Consider the following 17,096-nt stretch of genomic DNA (forward strand, 5'->3'; position numbering starts at 1 on the left):
TCATCTCCCCGCGCCTGAGTCTAGTGCGGAGTCCCTGGGGCCGCGTGGGGAGAGCGGTGGAACCCGGCTGAGCGATGGCGCTTTTTCGGATTGCCAGGTAAGCAGGGCTCACTCCGAGCCGAGCCTCGGGCGCTGTGGATTTGGAGGTCTGGCTGCTGACAGGAAGGTCTGGGAACACTTTCCTGTTACTAGCCCCGGCGAAGTTTACCACAACCCTCTCCCCACGTTGCGGGGAAGAGGCGGAGCTAGGAAGAAGGGACAGCGGCTGGGGAGAGGGAGAGGAGAACTGGGGTGTAGAAAGGGCGGGGCTGAAGGCTGGGGCGGAGCCACGGAACGGGCTGATAGGGGGATGGAGAAGGGGCGGGGCCAGAGAGGGACCTAGTAGGGGCAAAGAAGGAGGAGAAGGAAGGGAGTCAGGGAGGGAACTAGTAGGGACAGGGAAGGAGAAGGAAGGGACTCAGGGACGGGGCAATAGGGGCAGGGCTAGGGAGGAGGGGGCGGAGTCAGAGGAGATGCTAGTTGTGGCAGGGGGCGGAGTTGTGGAGAAGAGGCTGGACCAGGGAGAAAAGGAGGAGGGTCAGGGATGGAAGGGGCGGGGTCATAGAGGAAGTTAGTTGGAGTTGGGAAGACGGGTGTAGGTGCAGGATAGGAAAGGTAGGATGGTCCCTCCTCTCCCCCCTCACCACCCGCCATTAGGGAAACTAGATTCAATTCCATCCCACCTGTCTTCAGTTCCTGCTCCTTGCCCACCTGGAGTTTATCCCATTGAGCAGATAAATGGAGGGCTTTCAGTATCACATGTGGTTTCCTCAGTCATCGGCAGAGAACCATTGAAGATGTGATCAGAGCCGAGCTTGACCTGCCGGGAACGTGGAGGATACGTTTCTGAGCTCTTGCTGTCAGCGTGTCTTGGTCTTGATCTGGTCTCTACAACATGCTAGGTCTGTGACTGTGGCCAAGCCACTTGCCTTTTCTGAGAGAGACTCAGTTTCTCCTGCTATGAAATGGGAATCATAAGATCACTTCCGTCAGAGGGGTATAGATCATATGAGGTGATGCATGGGAAGCGCTTAACAGACCTTCAGTAAGAATCTTCTGCTATAAAATGGGTTTAAGAGAGCTCACTTCACAAAGTTGAGAAGGTCAAGTGAAATGATGCATGTAAATTTAAAACATGCAAACTTAAATCATACAAACCTTAAAGCAACTTATGAATACCAGTTCTTTTTATTATAATAAAAGGAAGTAGGGGGTAGTGGAGAGAACGCTGATCAGCAGGAAGGCCTGATTTCCTATCTCATAGTTGACACTAGCAGTGTGCGCCTAGCCAAATCATTTACTTTCTTCAAGTCGAAGTTTCCTAACCTGTAAACCATGGGGAGGTAGACGTAATGACTTCTAAGGTACTCTTCTATCTCCAAATGTATGATAATTTATGGAGACAGCTATATGTCTAGTCAGAGCCAGGCTAGATTCAGTCTTCACTTACCTTGGTTATGGGCTCCTAGGTAAGGATTCTCCTCTCTTTCTCCTCTCCCACCTCCAACCTCCCAAAAAGGGTGGTCTGAAGAACAGAGAATAGACTTGGAGTCAGGAGGACCCTGCTCTCTTACACTTAGCTATGTTACAGTAGATAAGTCAGCTCTTTCAGAAGCTGACCTTTAATGATATCTGTACATGTGAGCCCAAATATGTTAAATGATACTCTCAAGCATTAAAGGTCAGTCATAATGAGAAAAGGATAGTGTTGGGTAAAGCCACTGGATTTGCAGTTAGAAGACCTAGATTCAAATCCCATCTCAACTATATGTGTTAAAAATGAGGGCCATGGGGCAGCTAGTTGGTGTAGTGGATAGAGTCTACTTAACACGTTCTGGTTGCGTGACCCTGGGCAAGTCACTTAACCCCAATTGCCCAGCCAAAAAGAAAAAAAAAAAAGTTATAATAATAATAAGTAACATTTATATAGTGTCCGCTGTGTGCCAGACACTATGCTAAGCACTTTGTAATATTTTCTCATTCGATCCTCACAACAGCCTGGAGGAGGATAGTGTTGTTATTAATAAGTCACTAGCTCAGGATCCCACAGCTAATAAATAGTTGAGGCTAGATTTTATCTTAGGTTTTGCTGACTCAGGACTCGGGACTTGGTTCACTCACTGGGTCACTGTGATTTCCCTTCCCTGGATCTCGGTTTCCTCATGTGTAAATTTGAGAGAGTCAGACTGGATGGTTCTGGTAATGTCCTCATAGCATAGGAGGATTGTGGTTGGACCAATTTGGGGGTTGGGGATAGATAAGAGGACATGAGCAGGATGCTAGTCTTGGAATAAAGAGAGATGAGAAGATGGAATAGAAAGCACTTGGTGAATAATGGTCGTGAGAATCCATGTCCAATGGGGAGGGTGAGAGTCCATGAATGGAAGTAGGAGAGTGGGAGGAGGGTCTGGTTTTCGAGGGAAGATGGTGCATTGAGTTAAAGGCACATTGAGGCTGGTCTGAAGAAGATAAGAGTGAGAAGGACATGATGGTTGTCCGGAAGCATTTGCAGGAGGGCTTTGCCTTGTGCTGTTTGGCCAGAGCAGAGAACTAGGAAGAACAGATAAAGAGTTAGGGAGAGGGACGTTGCCTCTGGACATCAGAATTATTAGGAAGCTTGATTCGAAGCCACCTCCCTCGCCCCGAGCCAGTGCTCTATCTCCTCCTCCACGGCACCCGGAAGGCCCGAGTTTGCGTTTTGTTCTGTAGACCTTTGGGAGCTGCTGAAGGCTTTGGAGCAGAAGAGTAGATGTGATCAGACCTGGGCAGTTCTGAGATGGCTTTGTTATCTGTACAAAGAATGGATTGTAAGGGGAAGAGGGTAGAGGCAAGAAGGTTCAGTGGGGAGACTGTTGTGATCGTCCAGTGCCGACTGTGGGAATAGGAATGAGTGGGAAAGGAGGGGACAGCCTAACATTTGGTTGGAAGTAGGGATCGAGGAAGAGGGATGAGTCCTTGATGTGTCTGAGCCATCCAGTCTTATTGGACCTGAGAAAAGAGGGGCGGCCTGGAAAATGCTGATGATCAAAGGGTGCCAGGAACATCAGCAGGGCCTGGAGTCAGAGCACCGAGACTCCAGACCCAGCTCATTGCCGGCATGGTACCAAGGAAATAAAACTGCTTCTCTCCCCTCCCGCACAACCCCTGGGGATTCTGGGTTTAGGACCTGGCTCAGTACTAACAATTTCCTTTATCCCAGATATGAGGAACAAGAAAATGTGACCAACACCGAGGAGCGAGCCCAGGTGCTCCTGCAGAGACTTCAAGTTCAGGCCCGGGAACGGCAGCTGAGGAAGCAAAAGCAGCAGGAGGCCAAGGCCAAGGCCAGCCCCCCTGGGGACAAGATCCCAGGATCCCCCAAGCCTGCACACCCCAGCCCAAGTTCTCCAGTCCCTCAGGAACCTAAAAGAAAAGCCAAAAAGAGGAAGCGGGGGGATGGGAGCCCCCACAGGTTAGAAAAGTCAGCATCAGAGACAGAGGCCGAGTCCAGTCCAAGAGGGACCGGCAGCTCCAGAAAACCCAAGGGAAAGAAGAAAAAGAAAACTGGGAAGAAGGATCCAGAGGCTGCTGCAGGTGAGGGAAGTCCTCTTCCAAGATGGTGCCAGGGAGCTGGGAGCCCAGGGTGGGCAGGCTTCCCAGGGCAGAGACAAGGATTGACAGAGTTTTTCTCTCATCTCCCCTCACCCAATTCCCCTTTCTTCAGGCAGTGAAAAGCAGGAAAAAGAAAAGGATCCACCAGAAGCCTCAGAGCCCTCGGGAGAGACCAGTGAACCCCCACATAGCGCCCTCGTTCTGGGAGTGCCCAATAAAAAGGCCCTTCCAAAGGTAGGCCAGTAAACCTCCACATGGCGTCCTCTTTCTGGGAGTGCCCAACAAGAAGCCCCCTCCAGAGATAAGCCAGTGATGGCAGCTAGTTCTCACATCTGGGGTGTCGGTATCCTGCTCCCACAGAACTCTGGCCTTTGCCCAGCGTCTCCCGGTGATGGCCCTGATTTAGTGAGGCACCTGTGGTACAGGCAGCCAGAGAGGGCCTTTTGGCTCTGTCCCTGGTCTTAGCCTTATTCCCACACCCTTCTTTACTGACCTGCCACTCTTTTCACAGGTCCAGCCTTTCTTACCCAAATGGCTCGCTGAGCCCAGCCGGGTCCAAAAAAGTGTCAAAAACGACCTCATCCCAATCCAGGATATCCCAGGAATCCATCCTTGCCTACAAAAGAAACTAAAGACCAATGGCATCTTATCCTATTTTCCAGGTAGCCCCGATGCTCGGATCTGCCCCTTCAGTAGCAAGGTCCCTCCAGGCTGTAAAATACTGTCCCTCACAGCCCCTTCTTCTCCGGGGCCTCAGGTTCTCTCTTATGGGAAAGCTGCTTTCCCTCCCTGAGAACCTAGGTGACGGTGAGCCCTCACAGCCTTGGGCAGGCCGGCGGCTCGATGGCCTCGGCTGCAGGGTGGTGTGAGCCCCTGGCTGGGGGCCCTGACCCGCCTGGGTGAGCCTCGGCTGAGGAGCCACGCTTCTCTGACCCCAGAGGTCCCTTCATCACCTGTGGCAGCCTGGCCGCGGGCCTTCCTCTCCGTCAGGCCGGCCACATCAGTGTCTTGCAGCTCCTTTGCCATCTGCTTGAACAGATGCTGGCCTTAGGCCAGTGTTCAGGTTTGTTTGTTCGGCCTCTGATGGGTGTGTCCTTAGAGGGCTCCCTTTGTGTCCCCTCCACCATTCAAAAGGACAGTGACCCCATCCCAGAGCTTCTCCAGGACACACATCAGGTACCTGCCCTGTGTGGCGATTGTGAGAGCCCTAGAGAGGAGCCATTCAAAGCACTTTGCAGCCGTTCGGTCTCAGTTGTTGTTGTGGTCCTTATCATGCCCTGTTGAGCCTCCATCTTGTTCTCCACCTGTCTAGTGCAGGCCGCGGTGATTCCCGCCCTCCTGGAGAGTGCGTCCCATGGATTCCTGGTGGGGAAAGGTGGCTACCAGCCCAGTGACATCTGTGTGTCTGCCCCAACAGGCAGTGGGAAAACACTGTCCTTTGTCATCCCTGTGATCCAGGTAAATGATCAGGAGGGGAGGGGCCTGGGAGACCCCACCAAAGGCTTGCTGAGCTCTTCCTGGTCACAAGCCCCAGTGCTCTTGGGGAAGAGGGCAGCCTCTCTGAGGGACCTTGGCTGAAGAGGCCTCCTGGTGTGGGGCCGTGCTGTGTTTGTCCACAGGTCCTGTTGGAGCGTGTAGTGTGTCACATACGGGCCCTGGTGGTGCTGCCGACGAAGGAGCTGGCCCAGCAGGTTCGTGGGCCTTTTGTTTTCTCTGGTTTGCTGTGCTGCCTTGGGGCAGAAGCTGTTGGCCCAGAAGCCCTTATTCCCTCCCATCCAGGGCTTCCCAACTCCCTTAGGACTCTGGTTCCATTTCAGGGAATCCGTGGAGTTGGACAGGGAAAAGTTAGATTTTTATTTCAATAGAGTGTGCCTATTGTAGTCCTGTCTAAAAACATCCTGGGAAGGGGAGGTTTCTCCAGCCTCCTAAAGGCATTCGGGACAGAGGCTGTTCTGTCCTGCCTCGATTAGCCACAAATATTGTTCTTGGGGGCATCGTGTGGATGGTTCCTTGTGCAGGAAGCTGAGTCTTAATAGCATTTGTCTTAACAGCAGAGGGCTTTCTGCCGCCCCTCCTGCCCCTGCCCAGCTCTTGTTCACGTTGTCGTTCTTGGGGACTATAGGCTTTAAGCTAGTCAGTCCATCGGCAGTTTTTATTAAGTGCCGGGCACTGAGCTGGGTATGAGAGATGCGCGTAGGAAAGCTTGACGGCCCCACCTCAAGGAGCTTGTGCTCCATGGATACAATTCTGTGGGCTCGCTAGTGCCCAACTCTGCTCTCTCTCTCCAGGTGAGCAAAGTATTCAATGTTTATGCCGATGGCACGGGTCTGCGCGTTGCCCAGATCACGGGGCAGAAATCTCTGGCAAAGGAGCAGGAGATCCTCGTCCAGAAGACGTAGGTTTCATTGCGTTTGTGCCGATTCGCTTAGGCCGGGGCAGCCAGCCCTCCGCCCCGGCTGCCAAAGGCAGGGCCCATTTAGCATTCCGCTCTGAAAAGAATGAGTTCCTGGCACCAGGCTCCCTGCCTCTAATCCCCTTCCCATGAATGGGGAGTTTGCCTCTTGCACAGCTTCTCACACAAGAGAGCCCTCACTGACCCCCCTCCAAGGCTCTGCTGCAAATGGCAGGCCCTAAACACTGTCGTGAGGCTTAGGATTAAGAGTGGGCACCAGCTTGGGCCTCTTAGGAAGGGGCTTAGGATTGTGGGAGAAGCTCCAGTGAAAGGGGGGGGCAAGTGGGACAGGAGAGGGAAGCTCGGTCATCGGCTACAGTGCTGAATGGTGTTGCAGGGACTCCGGGTACTGCAGCCTGGCAGACATCGTCGTGGCCACCCCCGGCCGGCTGGTGGATCACATCGATCAGACGCCAGGGTTCAGCCTCAGGCAATTGCGCTTTCTGGTGAGTCGGCCCGAGCTGGGACCTGCCGGGCCACGCAGGTCTAGTCTGGGGCAGTGCCGGGCTCGAGTCTGCCCGCCTAGGCTGGGGGGAGGCCCGGTGTGGCTGGGGGGCCTCGGTGCTTGCGAGCAGGAGCGTTCCCAGGAGCAGGGCCCCGCCCAGCGGGAGCTTCCTCAGGGTTCCCCTGAACACGGCCACCTGCCACTCTACAGATCATCGATGAAGCCGACCGAATGATTGACAGCATGCACCAGTCCTGGCTGCCACGGGTGGTAAAAGCAGTTTTCCATGGCGACGATGCCCCAGGCTCCAGCCCACTCTTCCAGAGGGTGGCACCCCGAGCTATAACTGCTGCCAGGTACTGAGATGGACACTCGGCACCCATCCCACCGCCCACCTCCTGAGGAGAATGGGACCGTGTTTGGCCATTTCTGTTACGTGAAGGTTGTCACTGTCCCCTTTGAGGAAGGAGCCAGATCTGGGAAGCAGAGGAGGAAGGGAGGGAGGGCACATGCCCACGATGGAGAATTTCCCTTTTTAACGGGCCCATTAGAAGAATGGCCCAGAAGAGCGAGGGTCGGCGGCGTTGCCGGCTCCAGAGCCGACAGGCCGTGGGGTAGCTGATAAGGTCCATCCGGGACCCTCACAGACACTGCCCTGTCTCCTTCAGCACGAGCCAGCCTCAGATGCCGCTCCAGAAGCTGCTGTTCTCGGCCACACTGACGAGGAACCCTGAAAAACTGCAGGAGTTGGGCCTCTACCAGCCCCGGCTCTTCTCCACTGGCCTGGAGAGCCAAGAATCCACGGCTCAGCCAGGGATCGAGCAGGACATGGAGGGGAAGTACGCCTTCCCTGCAGGGCTCTCGGTGAGAGCGGGGCCTCCCAGAGCCCATAGGACCACCCCTGGTGGGGAGGGGGGGGTCCCTTGGGGGAGGGGGAGGAGGAAGGTGGCCCCCTAGCCAGACCCAACGCAAAAAGGGAGGGAATCTGAGCATCTTCCAGGCTCCCAGCTTAGAAGAGTGGGCCCACATTACCAGAGGGATCTCATGGCCTCTGCCCTGTCTCCCACAGCATTTCTACGTGCCCTGCAGCCTCAACTCCAAGCCACTGGTCATCCTGCACTTGATACGGAATTTGAAGTTCTCCCGAGTTCTCTGCTTCACCAACTCCCGGGAGCACTCACACAGGTGAGGGCCAGATGACAGGGAAGAGGGGGCGAGAGGTGCCGGTGGGTGCCCCCTCTGAGCTCTGCCTGCCCCTCTCTCCAGGCTGTTCCTGCTGGTCAAGGCCTTTGGAGGGATCCCCGTAGCCGAGTTCTCCTCCAGGTTCGGGCCTGGCCAGAGGAAGATGATCCTGAAGCAGTTTGAGCAGGGCAAGATTCAGCTGTGAGTGTTGTGAAGGGAGGGAGGTTGCTGGGTCAAGGGCAGAGAGCACCGCAGGGCTGGCCAGGACAGGACCCGGCTGCTGCCAGGGCCTGCTCACGCCCCGTTTGTCCTTAGCCTGTGTGTATGTGTGTCACTGTCACACACACACACACACACACACACACACACACACACACACTCTCACTCGCCAGTCCAACCCAGCATGGGACCGGTGAACTAGGCCTCTGGGGGGTGGGGGGCCCTGGAGGAATGGGCCTGGGGGGCGGGGCCCACAGCCCAGCGTTTCCTCTCTTGACCTCCCCACAGCCTGATCAGCACCGACGCCACTGCTCGAGGCATCGACGTGAAAGGAGTGAAACTGGTCATCAACTACGATGCCCCGCAGTACATCAGGACCTACGTGCACCGGTGAGGGGGCTGTGGGCCGCAGGGGCCGCGGTGGTGCCGCCCCTCTTCCTGGGCTTGTGGAGGCTCTAGTTGTGTGTGTCACTAACCTAGCCCCTGAACTGGAATGACGGGCACCCGCCCCCGTGTTGTGATTGATTTCAGGGTGGGCCGAACAGCCAGAGCTGGGCACACGGGGCTGGCATTCACTCTGCTCCTGAAAGTACAGGTAGGTCCCTGGAAAACGCACGTACTGTCCCATCCCTGCCACTTTCCCCGTACCTGTCCCCGCCTCAGACTGTCAATGGAAAGCCTCTGTTCCTAGTAACTAGAGACCACTGTCTGGTTACGCATGAGGAAGGGCTTAAGGGAAGGTGAGTCAGGTTCCCTCATGGCTGGAACCGCTCTCTTCTCCAGGAGCAGAAATTCCTTCAGATGTTGAGAGAAGCGAGAGCCCCGGAGCTGGGGAAGCATCTAGTTCGGAGTGAGCACCTGAAGTCCCTCGTGCCTCAGTATGAAGAAGCGCTGTCTGAGCTCCAGAAAACCATCCGGGTAAGGGCTCAGGGGGCATGATGGGCCGCAAGCTGCCGGCTCCGCACCAATCACGGGGCTGCCTAGTGGGACCGTGGGAACCTGGCAAAGCCGGGCCAGCAATTTAGGCAATGTACTTGAATATCACACTTACCCTATGGGAGTTTAGCAACCACCCGGCTGCCCAGACCCAAGAGCCTTAGCTACCAATATGTCCAAGGTCTGGAGTCCTGGGAGCTCACCAAAAAAGGGAGCAGAGACCTGTGGGTGATGGATGCCTGAGGAGAGCCACAGAGAGCCATCCATCCAGCACTGCCCAGAAGGGCGAGCTGGTCTTACCCACCCAGAAGAGGCCAAAGCAGGAAAGATAGTTTCCCAGGGAGAACCGCCATCAAAGAAGGCAAGAGTGGTCAGTGCTGCTGGCTTAGGCTTCTTGACAGGAAAGTACCACAGCAGCCTGGGCCCCTCCAGTCTCAAGCATGCTGCTCTGTGGAGAATGGATGCTCCTTTCTTTATCTCACCCTGGCTTTTGCCTTCACAGAATGAATGGAAGCAGAAGAAGGCCTGAGTCTGGCAGGGATGGACGGTGTGCGCTGGGCGAAGCCCAAGGAGGCATTGTGGGAACAGGGTCAAGAGCTGCTGATCCACTGGCTTCGGGGACTGATGTGTGCCTGCTGCCAGATAGGTGTGATCTGGGGACTTGATCACTGTCTGGAACTTGCCCAGTAACGGCTAGGCCAGCAATCATCGCAGGAATGGGGGTAGAAGACTTTAATTTTTTAAAGAAAACAGAGGCTTTGTACTTATTTTGATAGAAACAAGTATTGTTCCCTAGTGAAGTAAGAAAAAGTACATCCAGGCTGGTTCTGGACGAATATAGAGGAGGGGACATTCTCCTGGCCAAGCACTAGTATATAGCTTGCACCCCTAAACTTCAGATTGATGCCAGAGCTGCTGGGGGCCAGAGATCAGAGAAGAGTCGGGACCTTCACAGAGACAAAATCAAGGACTTGAGAAATGGAAACCACATGCACCCCATTGGAGATGAAGAGAAATGATTAAGACCAACAGGCTGGATTCAAGTCAGCTGTCAACTCATGTCAGTGAGCGCCTACCATGTATAAGGTGCTACGGGATGAGGGGGAGGCAGACGTCGCTCCATGTGCACGAACCCCTTGGTGCCTCTAGACTGTTTATTCATTACAAGTTTCTAAAATTACAGATTTTACTGTGCACACCTTATTAAATTAGAAAGAATGCCACCAGCTATAAAAACGTACACTTTATTACACTCTCTGTTTGGTAGGATACATCACAATTCCATACAATCCTACATAGTGAGTACGAGCGCCCACATTCGTCAGTAATTTAGACTTGGCCCTGCCTTCCTGGTACCAGTTGATTCCTGGGAAAGAGACTATTTTTTAAAAGTTAAGAAAGGTGTTTCCATCTTTGCTGATCAATGAATGAGCCACAGAACCAGCTGCCTGTGGCAGACCGTGATACTGATCTGTGCAGGACACAGCCATCTGTTCCAAAGCAAAGACAGGATACCTTGGCATGATTCTAAAATGGGCACCAATATGCCAGGGATGCAAAATGTTTCTTTTGTGGCCAAATTTAACCAACTCAAATGGCACCTTGAATCTATCTATTTCACTGTCCATCTAAAAGATAAATGGATGGCAAAGAATAATTTCACACTCGGGGAAACATGGTAACTGAGTGACCTAGAGAAGGGAAACAGACTGGAAAACATTCCAATACCCAGAAGACCTAACAATTGTAATCTATACCAGAACCACTGGACATGTATTTCCTCCTTTAAACTGAGCTCTGTCTCTTGCTTTACCATCTCACCTCACATCAGTAATATTGTCATATCCTTAAAGTTGTTTTGTAAAGCAAAAATGCTTTTATTTTTAATTAAGCTACCACCGAAACAAATAATCCCACACTAAAGGGGAAAAATGCTTTTTAAAAATCCACTTTATCAAATGCAATGGAAAAAATTCTCGTCACAGTCACATGAAAAGAAAAGAGCAGGACCAATTTAAGAAGAGCCCTTTGACCCTCTTAAGTAAGCAGCCTTTATTTTAAAAGGTTCATATGTGGATAAGTCTTAGGACCATACAATATATTTTATCATTTCTTTTAAAATGAGGCAGGCTCCTTTAGATTAGTAATAGACTGTGACCTCATCCTCCAAACATCTACCTGAATATACATTCATAATTCTTATTCACTTTAGTAAAATAATCATATAAAAGTGTATTTTTTGCACAGCTCAGAATTAATCTTGAGTTTTGTTTACTTTCCTCTCTTCCCCAGCTGAAGGCTGAATAGATTTTATACTGAACACAGAAACATCACAAAAGCAAATGAAACTTAAATTAAACCCCAGCAGTTAAAAACTCTCCCAAACTGGAAGTATCAAACTAGACAAATAGGAAATTTTCCAAGATACAAAGTGAATACTCCTTTTACAAAAAGGTTACAGTTTTACTATACATAGAACTAGGATCAACACACTCATTACATTCCAAGAATAACCATTATCACAAAATGAATGAAAGCAAACACACACACACGCACACATACAGCTTCAGGAAAGGTACACAAAACTAACAGCTCAAAAGAATTACAAGAACAGAAAGTGAACTTTCGTTAAAATTTTAACTATACATCCAGATTCAATTCAACAAACATTTATTAGGCACCTACTAATGTGCAAAGCAGTGCTAGGCGCAGATGGTCACACTGACGGACTACAGATTTAAGAGATCACATTACACCCAGACTTATTCTAGGAGGGAATGCTTATGTAAGAGAAGGGTGACCAGTTTGATCCAGAAGCTCGCAGCTCAGCCCAGGCCATCCCACTTGTGAACAAACAGAAGAAATGGCCTATGATATTAGGCTGTCATACTAGACCATCCACTTCTAAGAGGGTAGAGAATGTTTCTAACAAGCTCTGTGGAACTCTTAAAATGAAAATTCTTTATGTAGTTTGAATCAATGCTTAGAAATGATGGTCCAATAAGAGCAAGAATCATCTTTTTTTTTTTTTTAAACAACGAAAAAAAAAAGATTTTGACAATTTCCTTCCCAACCTTTTTGAGTTTTGTGTACAATTAAAGATTAAAATGTAACTTTAAAAGTGCTTCATGACATCAGATGACTGCCTGTTCTCTGGCATTTCCAAATTCTCTCTGACTGGCCACAATCAGGCACCCCTTTAGTTGGATTTGGACAGTGCCTTTAATCTGACCGCAGACATCTGCATATGCCCTTTGGATTGCTGACTTTGCCCTTCTGAGGCTGGAGGGACCTGTCCAGGGTTGGGTCCCCCAGGGACCTGCAGCTGTGGCGTGGCAGGGGTCACGACTTGGTGCTGTACAAGTTTCTGTTGAACTGCCTGAGGAGCCATTGATGTTGCAGGGAGCACTTGTACTTGGTGTGGACCGACTGTGGTCTGGGACATAGTTTGTTGTTGAGGTTGAACCTAAAGATTGGAGAGGACAGGACAAGTAGATGGTTGCACATTAAAAGTCTTGGGCTCAGAGTTCACTTGCTTCCTCTGAAGAGAGAACAAGCAGTTTAGTTTAGTCACTGCTATCCCTCTCACTGAGGTCAAATCCCATTGATTAGCCCTTACAATTAGTACTGTTTATCAGTATCAAGAGGATGAGGACACCAAGAAACAGCACTGAACACTGGCTGCCATGGTCCACTCCCCACAGAAACTCCCAAATTATTAGATCCTTTAGCTTAGTTCAATGTTTTAACATTCCCAAGAGAAATTAAGACTGGGCCTGTCATGACCCCCTGATATACAATTGATTAGATCTGATTCACGTGTCAAGACTACTAAAAAAGCCAGACTGGCCATTTAGGTATTCTAGTATTCTTAGCCATTTAAGGTACAGTCTATTCTGAAAATAGCATCTTAAAAAGAAATCTGGGCAGGTGACTAGAATTTTAGCATTTGTGCCTTCAGACTTACTATTCTTTAATAAATGGCAGCAAAACAGCATTGGATTATTAACATTTATTGAACTTCTATACTATGCTAGGTGCTGTATAATTAAAACCATGATTCCTGTCCCAAGGACTTCCAATCTACAATAGAAAGATGAAAGAGACAGAAGACATAACAAATGGAGTTCAGTAGGACAACAAATAAAAAGGAAAGTGTCCAGTGGTTCAGTATGCCCATCACTGATCATCTTTCAAGGATTGGTGGTCTAGGAAAGCCTTCCCCCAAAAAGTTTTGAGAACAGGTTTGAATAAGAGAAAAAGGAGTTTGCCAGATGGGAAGGGGGAGAATATCCCCAGAGTAGGAAGCAACGAGGAGGAAACAGACCCAAGAATGAGGGGATGGAGCCAATATTCCACTAGAGAGGCGAGAGATGGGAAGTGGGAAGCGTAGGAAAGAAACTGGGGAACAGAGTGACCAGAGACAAGGAGAACATGGATTGAGTTAAACATTGTGGACAAAAACAATGGTCAACTATCTTTAGGAGTTTCTGAAACTCACCTGCTGGGAAACAGAGACCATCTGTTGAAGATTGGCCACAGCTGTTTGTTGTTGAACAACTTGAGGAATCTTTGTAACCTTGAAGAAATATGAGAGCAGGTTAATGCAGTAAGAGAATAAGAATCTTTTAAGAATCCGAATCTTAAAGACCATCAGAAGTCAATGAGACCATCGTTTGCCTAAGGAAACAGCCCTAACTTAAAAGACTTATGGGGCAGAGGGCTTCCTTTCAACCCATTCCCCTCTACCACTACCTCTGAACATGACTTCCCCACTTCCACTCCTCAAAGGACAGGAGGAGACCTTAATTCCCTGTGACTAAAACAGCAAGAGTGAAGAAGAGCTGAACAAGGCCCTTCTAAGTGGCATATTTTGCCCTTCACTGTCCTTTAGAGGTGCTACCTTTGAGACCACAGGAGTGCAGTACCTTTACCGGGGCTGGCACTTGCTGGGCTCCTGTGGGTTTTGGGGCCTGGGGCAGGGGTGTCTTCAGGAACTGGGTTTTAATGCTGGGTTGAGCATAAGCCACTTTCTGCTGCTGGGCCTGGACAGTAACATGCTGTGCACTGATCTAGAGAACAGAACAGCTATCTTCAGAAGAAATTCCCAGAAATATGTAATGTAGCAGAGAGTATAAGTACAGATTAGGGAATCTACCCAAAATAATGTCAAATCTGTATTCCTAATTAAAGACTTGATTAGGAAAGAAAAGGTAAAAGTCAAAAAATATGATAGACATCGATAAGAGTTATTTAAACTGCCTCTGCAAGTGTAGTGTCAATATTCAAAAAACAGAAGGTGAGAAGAGAAAGAAGAGATGAGAGAAAAAAAAAGGGAGGGAAAGAAAAGGATGGCAAGAGAGATTGGAGGGAAGAGACAGATCCCAGAGGAGCCCAAGGGAACCCTGCTGGGTTTCCTGGGAATGGTACAAACTTCTCATAATGCAGTAAAATTCACAGCCTCTATAGTAGGTCAGGACAAATGCATACCCTGTCCATTAAAAGACTCAGAGAAGTACTCTACCTTCTGACTCTGAGGCTGAATGACTTTCTGTTGCTGGTGGTTTTTGAGTTTCAGAAGCTGTTGGACATGCAGCGGCTGAGCAACTACTGTCGGACCTATGCAAGAAAAGCAACAATGGCACTTGGCATATAAGGATGCCAGTCAGTATTACAAGAGGTACTTTTTTCTCTAATATTTTGCTCATCTGTTCAGAAAATGAAAGTTGAAATCAACTACTTAACAGGAAAGCAAACAGGCCTTCCTCTCTTCCCCACTTCCCTACTCCAGTCCTAGACTTTCCATCGGTTAGAGCCAGGGATCCTCAAACTTATTTAAAAGGGGGCCAGTTCACTGTCCCTCAGACTGTTGAGGGCCGGACTATAGTAAAAACAAAAACTTTGTTTTGTGGACCTTTAAATAAAGAACTTCATAGCCCTGGGGGAGGGGGATAAACATCCCCTGCTGCTGCATCTGGCCCGCGGCTGTAGTTTGAGGACCCCTGGGTTAGACCCAAACTCTCCATTCACAGGAAAATGTTCAAGTTCTGTCTCCTATTCTTAAAACAACAAAGTTTCAGCAGGCCAAGGACTATAGTTAGGAACCTGCAATGATGAAAAAACAATAAGTTCCATGCTGAAGTCTGACACACATCATGAAATGGAGTCACTTCACATCTTAAAGCTTCAGTGACTAAAATGCCTGAAGATCCAATTACACACCTGTGGCTTTCTGGGGTGGGCTGAGAGCCCCCCCAATTGCTGTCCTGTTCCCTGGGAGGGCTGTGACTGCCTGCGAGGACGTCACAGGGGATTTGGCAGCAGCTGCGGGGGCAATCTGTCCTGGAGCTGGAAGCTGGGAAGTAGCCACCCGGGTCTAGATGGGAAAAAGCAGGGCCATGTTAGCTTCCCAAGGCTTTGAATCTATTTACAAGCCTTTAAAGACTGGAATCAATCAACAAGTATTTATGAAGTTCCTACAAAGTGCCAGGCCTTGAGCTACCTTCTGGGGACCCCAGACTGACACCATCCCTGGTCCCCAGTACACATTCTGTTGAGAGAGACAAGTACACATAAAACCATGTAGCGCACAAGTCAAGTTAAACAAGTACAAAATCAGGTAAGGTGGCTGCTACCAAGCAGGCTGGGAGGGAGGGCCCCACGGACAGGGGATGCAAGAAAAGCTTGGTCTGCGGGCACTGCACCGCCTGAGGCAGAGGCCAGGGATCTGTGCCAGAGGCCTGAGGGACAAGACCGGTTTGGCCAATTGGTGTTTCCAGGCAAGCTGCTCCAAGCCTGATAGAAAACTCACCAGGCGAGCCACTTGCAGGTTGGCCACAGTGGTGCCGGCCAGCACACTTCCGGACCTAGGGGCTTGGGCCCCGGCGAGCTGGGGGGGCGGGGCCGGTGGCAGCACAGCGGGCAGCGGCGCCGGAGCTGTGTGTGGTCCTGCCGCAGTGGGCAGCTGAGGCGCGGCTTGGGCGGCCAGCTTGTGCTTGGGCAGCTTGAGCGGGTGCTCCTGCGCAGAGAGAACACTTCTCTCAGCCTGTAGTCCTAAGAGTTGCCCGGGCCTGTGCAGCTCCGGGGGTTCTCTCTCATGCTGTTGCAATGCTGAGAGTTCAATAAATTGATCTTTGCACCCACAATTCCATTATATACATAGATACATACACACATGATATATGTATATATTTGTGTACATATATGTATATATAAATATATATAAATACACCATACAGTTTAATATATATATTATATATATATTAATACAAAATATATATATTCATGACATGGAACGGCTGCCTATGTCTTTAATCAGCAATAGTCGAAACAGGAAATTACCATTTTAACTAATTTTAAATCTGTTCATTTCCTACTGAAATGAAATTTATATTATTTGGGGAAATGTATCTTATTTGGCAAATTTATGGTTTAAGACAGCAATAGCTTAATGTATAGAACCTCTTAATTAACTGGAAGCCCAGCCACACTTAAAGGGTCAGCCGTTTTATGCAAACTTATTTATCAGTAATCATTTTTGTTTTTGTCAGTATAAGTGACATTCATTTAAATTTTAACCAATACCTTTATCTATGTCACCATCAAATAATTCTTTATTGATAAACATGAAAATTTCCCCAAGGTCCTATTATGGGCCAGGACTCTGAACTTGAAACAAAGGCTTCTTAGAGTATAATGCTAAGTATATGTATATGTATAATCTAAGCATAATGCTAAATTAGATAACTATTGTCTCTATCAATTCCACTGACTTAGCACCTTGTTTCAAGTTCTGACCCATAACAAGACCCCTTGGGTATCTTCCACTATGATACTAATTCTGATGGTTCAATGTAGTGTGGAGGTTTCCCAAGGATATGCTCATAAATGTTTAACAACTGGCTCTTTAGGGGTAGAAATGGGGAGATATATTCACAGCATACTTCTAAAGCTAATCTGCGTTATTAACATTTTACTATCATACTTTTAACTGTAGTGACAATCAATAAAACAATACATCAAATCCTGATTTGTAGCATATGCTGATTTCTAAAGTGTAAATGATCACACTAAAAATTTAATTAGTCAGCTCAAAGTTATCTAAGGTCTACTTGCCAGCTGAGAGCATGATCTATTTGTCCTACCAATCTGGAAAAGCTTTGGATATGGACCCAGTGACAAATCATATGTACATCATCCAAGGATCAGCCTCACTAAGTTGGGAGAAGCTCA

The 17,096-nt window shown here is 49.3% G+C and overlaps 2 protein-coding genes across 3 annotated transcripts in view; one reads left to right on the forward strand and one right to left on the reverse strand.

Annotated features, from left to right (window-relative positions):
• The first annotated feature begins 8 nt into the window (after positions 1-8).
• On the forward strand, positions 9-10,044 carry DDX51 (DEAD-box helicase 51). Its single transcript, XM_051972581.1, has 16 exons — positions 9-97; positions 3,239-3,612; positions 3,743-3,864; positions 4,142-4,292; positions 4,943-5,088; positions 5,250-5,321; positions 5,919-6,025; positions 6,420-6,528; positions 6,738-6,883; positions 7,196-7,391; positions 7,597-7,712; positions 7,794-7,910; positions 8,217-8,318; positions 8,460-8,523; positions 8,712-8,846; positions 9,367-10,044. Exons 1-16 carry the CDS (start codon positions 75-77, stop codon positions 9,391-9,393), a joined length of 2,007 nt encoding a protein of 668 aa, XP_051828541.1. The 5' UTR covers positions 9-74; the 3' UTR covers positions 9,394-10,044.
• Positions 10,045-10,092: 48 nt separating this feature from the next.
• The window catches only part of LOC127545356 (E1A-binding protein p400-like), a 135,537-nt gene continuing 128,533 nt past the window's right edge, over positions 10,093-17,096 (reverse strand). The window contains exons 50-55 of one of the 2 annotated variants that reach the window (XM_051972579.1): positions 15,676-15,882; positions 15,087-15,240; positions 14,389-14,483; positions 13,793-13,936; positions 13,366-13,443; positions 10,093-12,330 (exon numbers count right to left, since the gene is read on the reverse strand). In XM_051972579.1, the coding sequence (XP_051828539.1) occupies positions 12,064-12,330; positions 13,366-13,443; positions 13,793-13,936; positions 14,389-14,483; positions 15,087-15,240; positions 15,676-15,882 (945 nt within the window). In that variant the 3' untranslated portion in view covers positions 10,093-12,063. The remainder of the gene's footprint in view (positions 12,331-13,365; positions 13,444-13,792; positions 13,937-14,388; positions 14,484-15,086; positions 15,241-15,675; positions 15,883-17,096) is intronic. The other variant, XM_051972580.1, reaches the window with a different exon arrangement.

This window comes from Antechinus flavipes, chromosome 1 (assembly GCF_016432865.1).
Source record: "Antechinus flavipes isolate AdamAnt ecotype Samford, QLD, Australia chromosome 1, AdamAnt_v2, whole genome shotgun sequence".
In the NCBI taxonomy this organism is placed as follows: domain Eukaryota; kingdom Metazoa; phylum Chordata; class Mammalia; order Dasyuromorphia; family Dasyuridae; genus Antechinus; species Antechinus flavipes.